Source organism: Triticum urartu, chromosome 2A (assembly GCF_056163025.1).
Source record: "Triticum urartu cultivar PI428250 chromosome 2A, HENAU_Tu73, whole genome shotgun sequence".
In the NCBI taxonomy this organism is placed as follows: Eukaryota; Viridiplantae; Streptophyta; class Magnoliopsida; order Poales; family Poaceae; genus Triticum; species Triticum urartu.
In genome coordinates this window covers 627,299,709-627,308,355 of record NC_141874.1, presented here as the reverse complement: position 1 = coordinate 627,308,355, position 8,647 = coordinate 627,299,709, and the positions used below count along the sequence as shown (strand labels likewise).

Sequence of the window (8,647 nt, the reverse complement as noted above, 5' to 3'; positions counted from 1 at the left end):
TGAAAACAGATATCAAGTAGGCATGTTTACGAGCTCGATGCACTCAATACGGAGCAAGTCATGATAAAATAAGCATATATCTATCAAGAACACACAAAATTCAAGCTAGACATGGCAAGAATAATAGCATACCATGCACGGATCAACTACAACATCATCGGCAAAATTGCAAACAAGTTGGCAATCTGCCCAGGTTCACAAAGTAGTAAACGTAGAGCTCGATTGACTCAAGCTAGGGTGCTCCATAATTGCAAACAAAGACATGGATGGATAGATCACTACAAGATTAACAAAACATCCTTACTGATCATCCTCAAAAGAGGCACGGATCACTAGGAAACAGCATGAACATATGGCATCATGAGATAAACAGGTCAAGGACTTAGTGGAAATGCTAAGTCCCTGAAATCAGAATTACCAAGTGCACCACTTTGCAAGCTTGTACTAGGCACCACACACATCACAAAAATACATGGGTTGCACCTCTGGGAAGATGACAAAACCCTTAACAAAACATATGTAGAACTCATGGTCATAACATGCACACAATAATCATGGCAAAAATGACAAAAACCTAAATGGAGTAGCAGATCTGACAATTATCTCAAGTAGCCCTCTTCTAATAGTATTTTGGGCATCAAGATGAACTCAAATGGAAATGATGCAATGGAATGAAATGATGTACTCTCTGAGATGAACATTTTGATATGCTATATGCATGAATCGGAGCTACAGATGCAAAGTTACGGTACGACGAACATGGGCACTTGGATCTGAAATTTTGGGACTTAGAAGAAAAACAACCTAGGGTTCACTGTTCATCCGGATCTGGATCGGGCACGAAATCCGAGGTTCGACGCCGGGGCTCGCCGGAGTTCTTGCCGGACGATGAGGGAGAGGACGCCGGGGCTTCGGGCGCCGACGACCGAGGCGACGAGGGGCGGAGGCGGCGGCGGTGGCCGGGGCGGCGAGCACCGCGGTGGCCGGCGATGGCGGCGGCGTCGCCGGGCGGCGATGGCGCAAAGGCGGCGGGCGGCCGGACTTGACGAGGTGGCGGCGGAGCGGCGGGCGCCGGCACCGGCGTCGGGGGCGAGGAGGCGCGGGGCGGCACTGGCGGCTGCGGGCGCGCGGGCCGGGGAGGGCTCCCCGCGGGCTTCGGCGGCGGCGCGGTGAAGTGGGGCGCGGCCCGGTGACGTGGCACGCAGCGATTGGGCGAGGGGTCGGCGGCGGACGTGTCCGATCAGGCGGCGGACATGTCCGTCGGTGGCGGGGCGATTTTAGGGTTTCGGGGGAAGAAGGAGATCCGAATTTCGGGGGGGGTCTATTTATAGCCATAGAGGGAGCTAGGAGAGTCCAAATGAGGTGCGGCTTTCGGCCACGCGATCGTGATCGAACGATCTAGATGATGGAGAAGGTTTAGGTGGGTTTTGGACCAAATTGGAGGGGTGTTGGGCTGCAACACACACGAGGCCTTTTCGGTCCCTCGGTTAACCGTTGGAGTATCAAACGAAGTCCAAATGGTACGAAACTTGACAGGCGGTCTACCGGTAGTAAACCAAGGCCGCTTGGCAAGTCTCGGTCCAATTCGGAAATGTTTAATCTCCACACACGAAAGAAAGGTAGAAATGACCACCGGAGGAGAACGAAGCGCCGGAATGCAAAACGGACAACAGAGAAAATGCTCGAATGCATGAGATGAACACGTATGCAAATGCAATGCACATGATGCCATGATATGAGATGCATGACAGCGACAACAACACACGGAGACAAAAACCCGAACCCGAGAAAATAAAATAACTTAACGCCGGAAACGGCAAGAGTTGGAGTACAAATTGGGAAAGTTACATCCGGGGTGTTACACTCTCAAATTGTCGGCTCACTCATGTACTTAGCTAGCGCAACAAGAGCATATATCTCTTTTGCTGTGAGCAAACTGAGTAGGTTCATCTCCAACCCAGGTGATGATAATTGGCATGCACTAGAAAGAGTCTTGCGCTATCTAAGAGGTAATATGAGTTATGTAATTCACTACTCAGGGCATCCTACTGTGCTAGAATGATATAGTGATTCAAACTGGACCTCCGATGTTGATGTGCTCTATGCCACAAGTGGGTATGTATTTACTCAACAGGGTGGCGTAGTGTCATGGAGGTCTTGCAAACAGGTCATATTGACGAGGTCAACTATGAAAGCAAAACTTACTGCTTTAGACACATCCACTTTGAGGCATAATGGCTGCGTGAGCTCTTGATGGACTTGCCTATGGTTGAAAAACCTGTACTGGCTATTCTTTTGAATTGTGACAACCAAACGGTTATTTCTAAAGTGAACAATTCTAAGGATAATGCGAAGTCATCAGGACACGTGAAGAGACATTTGAAATCAGTCAGGTAGTTGAGAAACTCTGGAGTAATAACTGTTATGCACATTCAAACAGACAAAAAGCTAGCAGATCCCTTTACAAAGGGAGTATCATGAAATGTGATAGATATTGCATCGAGGGAGATGGGTATGAGACCCATAGATGTTACACCATAGTAGTAAACCCACCTTTGTGATGGAAGATCCCGTGAATTAGGACACGGGAAGAACAAGCTATTGGTTAACTGAGAAGAGTAATAAGTGACCGTCTCCAGGTGAAGATGCAAAACGCTAAGAGCTGTAAGGCAGGTTGGCAACATGCCTTAATGTGGTTCTATTGGCTATGATTAGGAAAGACGTTGTCCTACAGAGCAGTCTTGAAAGAACGCACCTATATGAGCTCCGATTGTAAACGTCGCAGTCTATGAGACTTGGGTGATCTTTAATAAGCTCATGAAGAGACCATGGAGTACGATGTATATGCTCCAAACCGCGGGGTAGCCTACTAGCAGCCAGATATTGGTTAAGACTTTGAGTGAAACCTGTTCACACAAAACTAGCAATTCAAGGTGTAGTCCATTGTCAAGTTGTGGATGGATGTAGCTTAAAGTTCTAGGCAGAAGTTCAACTTAACAGTTTCTGCTGAAACACTAGTATATTAAACAAATAGTGAGAAAAGACAAATCTCTAAATAGGTATTTGAGATATGATGGGGGTTGTTAGAAATAAATGGGCTAGGCCCATGACAATTTCTGAAATCTCTAATAGTGGCCCATTAATGAAATAGTAAGTGGTTGTTGTAAGTTTAGTCTCACCCTGGAAGTTGAGAAAGAGTTGGACCTCTTTATATAGTGGGCTCTCTACACCACACTAAGTGAGATGTGAATGAGGGAAAGAGAAGACCACACACGCACTCGCTCGCCTCGCCTGCCTGGCCAGGCTCGGGCCGGGGCCGGGCGTACGTGTGACATGTGCATGGATGGTCTATCAAAATTGGGCCCGTTGCCTTGCAGGAACAGTTTCCTTTTGTCGTTTTATTTTTTGGTGTCATGACGGACAAGTTCATTGTTTCCTTCTTCGGTAAGGTTGACTTCGAAATCAAGTCGGTTTGAGATCGTGCGCGTGACACGATACCGCCACTGGTCCTATATATACGGCTTATCGGCCTCGCCCAAAGACACACCGAAAAGACCCAGGGTTTTGCCTCATCTCGCAACTTGCGTCGCCACCGTATACTCTTAACCTGAACACCGGCGTGCGGGAGAGCAGGTCTTCGAAACCGTTCGTCCTGGTGATCCTGCATTGAGAGGACGAATTAGGTTTTTGGACAACGCTCTGCGCGACTGCTCAACTTCGTCATCACGGGTCGTCTTTCATCCAAGTCGGGCGGTGCTACTCATCGCCATCAGCATCATCATCAACACCGTTACTCCTGCAGCAACTAACGAACAATACGTCCTTCGTGATATGTTCATGTCTCCTTCTATAGTTGTTGTTTCGTCTCCTTCTATAGTTGTTTCGTGTGGTTCGTCTCCTTCTATAGTTGTTGTTTCGTGTGTGATGCTGGTGTGCATGGTTTGTTGTTCATCTTGTTTGTTACTAGATCGTTGCATGCTAGTCTCTGTTTTAGTCATGAATTATTTACTGGAATTAATTGAATTTGCCTAATATTGCAACAGAAGAACAATATACAGCCTATAACAACAGCAGTCACATCGCCTACCAAAAAATGTCCTGGAGCTAAGTAACTGACACCAGCGAATCCCTAATGGGCGCCGCAGGAAATGGCAATCATAATCCACAAGTTCGACATTGGTGACCTGAATAAGCAACCGAGGCAAGCAGGCGTATTCCACGTATTGCTTTGGGCGTAAGCTTGAAGCACACAGCACTACAGGCATAGGCGATGCCTCGTTCCACTACCAAAGACCCGGGCCCCTTCCGTCTCCACGAACGCAACCCCGAGCCCCGACACATCAACTTGACAGCATATGTAATTGTGTATCGAAGCCAAATCGGAGAGTGCAGCCAGCAGCAGCAGCAGCAGTATACTTTTGAGGCCAGCCAGTGCAGCACATTAGCATGTCATTTCGTGCACCATCTCTTCCCTTGCAGCCACCCTCCCAACTCAAAAAGGCGATCGGTAATATTACCGGTGATTCGGTGCGATGTGCAAGGGGCAACAAAGCAATGAATGTTCAACGAACAACAAGCCGCTACTATTGTACGGAGTAACATATAAACTTCCAAAATTTACTACTCCTACCAGTATTACGTACAAGCATGACCAACTACTTTTACCGACGGGTACACCCGAAAGTACCACGTCACGAAGGAAAACCTCACGAGCCGACGTGAGGAAACAGACATTAATCGACAAGAAAGGCGGTAGGCCCGGATGCACGCTCGCGCCCACTACTTGGGCAGTACAACTACGACCTGTGTACAAGTGTATGTAGCCACAATCACGCGGTGGAGTGGATCAGCCGATGCTATCTACAACTTCGCCAAGCAACAGGTGACAAAAACAACGACGACAATCAGTAGCGTAATAATGTACTCTTTCCATATATTAGCTACGAGGATTATGAGTCGCTACAGCTAAGCTTTACTAGTAGATCAAGAAGAACAAGCTCATCACACCTTGCCAATCGAACAAATAAGAAACGATAAAAATAGAGGACGGGTGCGAATTAATTAAGCAATTGTCTGGTGCCGGCAATGATGGCGCGACCTCACCAGATTAGCGCCAGGCGGACGCCACGGCCACCACGCGCTGCTTCCACCCGAGCCGGAGCACGCCGTTCTCTTGATTCACGACGAGGCCTGGCGGGGGAGCGCCGGCGCGCGCCATGACCTGGTCGGCAATGCCCGCGGCCAGCGCCACCGGCCGGAACCCGGCCATGCCGAACCGCGCGCGCCATTTGCCGAAGACCTCGCACCGCTCCAGCCGGTCGGCGCCCTCCCGGCCAACCGCGTTGGCCGACATGTTTGCCACCGCCTCCTCTGCCCGCGCCCTATCCGCGCTATCCCGGCTGACCGTCGAGTCCAGTGCATCGAGAATGGCTCCGTAGTGCAAGTACGCGTCCGAGAAGCGCGTGGCCAGCGGGGCGGTGTTGGAGTTCAGCTCCTGCTCCACGAGTGTCACCACCTGCGGGCCGAGGGCGCGCACGCGGCGGAGAAGCTCGTCGCGGGGGTTCGCCGGCGAGACGCTCTCGTCAGGCACGTGCGAGAGCGCGAAGGCCAGGTTGACGGCCAGCGCCTCCCCGGGCTCGCACCCCAGCTTGGATGCCTCAATCTCTGCCGCTCTGCAGCTGATCATTCTGAAGTGGTACTCTATGCCGGCCCGCTCCGCCAGCTTCTTGAGCCGCTCCCCGACGCCGGGCAGCGTCGCTGCCAGGGACTGCGTAAACGGTGAGGTGGGATCGGTTACGGCGGTCACCTGGAGGCATGTCCCCGGCACGCGCCGGTCGGCGAGGCGCTGGATGAGAGCCGCGTGCTGCGGGGCGTTGATGTCGAAGTCCACCAGATGTATGACGCGGTGGCCGGCGACGGCCTCGACGATGGCGATGTTAGCGGCGTCGAGGGCGAGGCGGAAGCAGGGCGTGATGTCGTGGAGGAGCTGGGACCCGGTATGGTGCTCGGCGCCGCAGAGGTCAGCGAGGTGCTGGGACGATGCCGATGCAGTGGGCGCAATGCGCGAAGACAGGGCGGCCACCATCACGGCCACCAGCCGCTGTTCCGCGTCACCGCGCGGGTTAGCGGCGCGCTTGAGAGTTGCAAGATTAGCGGCCGCCGTTTCAAGGTTGCCGTCGGCTATGGCAGCCGCTGCTTCGGACAGTAATTGACGCGACGTGGTGGCCGAGATTGGCGGTGAGCAGGAAGCCGATGAAGAAGCCGTGGAAGTGGACGAGTTCGACGGCGACCCCGTCATCGCCGCGCTGTAGTTGTTCTTATTGTTCGGAGTCGCCTCCGCGTAGAGTGGAGGAGACGGCACGGCCGTGATGGAGTTGAGCCGCTGGATGGTCTCCTCCCACTCGGAGCTGGTCACCGTGGAACCGGTTCCGCTCATCGCCGGCTCAGCCTCGTCGTCGTCGCCGAGCAGCTGCTTCTCCAGGTCCTGCAGGATGGACAGCTCGCTCCCAGCCGCGGACGGAGCCGGCACCCTCGCCACCGCGAGAGCATGCGCCTGAGCCTGCGCCTGCGCGTGCGCCGAGGACGGCAGAAACGGCGCCTGCCGTTGCACATGCTGCTGAATCAGCGGCATGGCTGCCCTGGACGCGGTCGTGAGGGACGACAGCGTGGACGACGGCGACGCGAGGCCACCGCCGAGGCTCGACCCGGAGAAGAAGGGCTGAGCCGGTACCCCGCCGAGCACGGCGGCGATGTCCGCCGAGGTGAGCGGGGAGACGGCCGGCGACGTGGCGGCCGTGCGCTGCCTGACGGCGCGCATGTAGAGCTCCTGCTGCATGGCGAACTGGCGCTGATGCTGCCACCTCTCCAGCTCGCCGAGGCTCCGCTTGAGAACCCCGCCAGCGGCGGCCGGGTCGGAGCGCTGCTGCGCCGGCATCTGCATCGGCGATCCGAGCCCGTACATGTACCCCTGGCGCGGATCGCGCCACGGCCCGCCCGGCTCCATGCCGGCAGCGGGAGGAGGAGGGAAGAGGAGGTAGACGGAGGCGCTCCCTCGCGGTAGGCAGGCAGGGGCAGGGGAATACTAGCTCCGAACGCAAATGCTATGGGTACAGCTACAGGCCCAGCTATAAACGGGTGCCATTCATCCCATTCAATTGCTTCCCCTAATAAAACGCCCTCCTCCCCCCCTCCCCGCTGTTATAAAGCGACCCCCACCCGTATACAGCATTACCTCTACGGCGGCAACCCCGCTGACGCCGCGGGCCACGCCGCGGGTGCCCGTGTTTGTTCACCTCGAACTTACCTGCGGGGAGGGGGCGTTACGGCGGGGCCCGCGCGGCCTTTGCGCTAAAATAAATGCGCGGGCGTGGTGAGTGAATGGTGTGAAGCGATGGATACGCGCTGCGTCACGCAATCCCGCCTCGGGTGACGCCGTCTCCTCCAGACGACCAAGGGTGAGGGGGAGGGGGCCTGGCTCTGCCTTGCTGTGGCACCGACGCCTGCCGGTGCCGGTGGTGGCCGCCACCGCCTGGTTTTCGCCTCGTTTTCCCCGGAGACGGCCCGCGGTTTCGTGGAGCTCCACGGCACGCCACTCACCTGCGAGCCACACCACAGGCGCGTGAATTTCGAACTACTAGTACTGGTACTACAACAACAACAGGTGATGTTTGCGGGTGGGGCCGGGCATCGGAGGGTGGGGGGTCCCTGTGCATGCACGCGCCGGGTCACCGCCAGTGGGGCCCCGATTGCGATTTCTAGAAGTCGCAGTCGCTTTCCATTCGGCGAAAGGGAAGGAACAGATGGCGGGATATCAATATTTTATCAACAGATTGGTGTACTCCTAGCTATACAACTGGTAGCGGTGGGAAACAATTATATTGTTGTCCAGATTGGTGGCGGTAGGGCTGTGCGCTGCACGGGAGGCCTCGCTTTCGCGGCTTAGGTAGACCCGGGCGACGTTGCGCGTCGCCGGGCCACACGAGCCGGCCCGGCGATCCTGGCCGTCGCCAATTGGCTGCCGGATCTACGTGACAGCTTAAATCGGGGGGTTTCTATGAGAAGAAATCCGGTTGCGGAGGAAAAAACGGGGGAAGATAATGCTATTCCATTCGCAAATAAAAAAGTGATAATTCTGTTCCGTTCCGCGAAATGATCGAATCGTCCGCGATTTTCTTCTGCCTCTTTTTTCCCCTTTTGATTGATGAAGGGCGTGTGCACTCGAGGTTGCTTGTTTCGGGGTGCGTTTGGAGTTGGTTAGGAAACCGATCGAAATACCCGCCCAACAACCCCGTACCCACCTCTTCGTGCCCAAACCCGTGCTGCTTCTAGTTCCGTTGCCTTCTGTGTGTTCATACCACTTTCCACGCTTCAGGATCCCGCTTTCGTGCTACGCACACAGGCGGCCACACCACGCTTATATCTAATCTAATCAGTTTCTATAGCCACACGACTACACTTGGTGCATGCTTATATTATATGGGCACAACAGCGTGACAGAATATTAACCGAAAAAACGAAAGAGGTTTATAGGTGCCAACCCATACGTGAGAATTGGGCCAGTTCCACATGAGTCCTTCCTACGAAACAGTTTGTCCCTAAAGTACTCCTCCCTTCATTCCAAACTACTTGTCGCAGAAATGGATGTATT

General features: G+C 54.2%; 1 protein-coding gene across 1 annotated transcript; it reads right to left on the bottom strand.

The window, feature by feature from the left end:
- Positions 1-4,908: 4,908 nt before the first annotated feature.
- Positions 4,909-7,177, bottom strand: LOC125539273 (scarecrow-like protein 21). The gene has a single exon (XM_048702703.2). The coding sequence runs from the start codon at positions 7,001-7,003 to the stop codon at positions 5,108-5,110; it is 1,896 nt and encodes a 631-aa protein (XP_048558660.2). The 5' UTR covers positions 7,004-7,177; the 3' UTR covers positions 4,909-5,107.
- Positions 7,178-8,647: the final 1,470 nt, after the last annotated feature.

Bases quoted from the DNA above. Each gene is read 5' to 3' on its own strand.
- LOC125539273 (XM_048702703.2), bottom strand. From the start codon at position 7,003: ATGGAGCCGGGCGGGCCGTGGCGCGATCCGCGCCAGGGGTACATGTAC.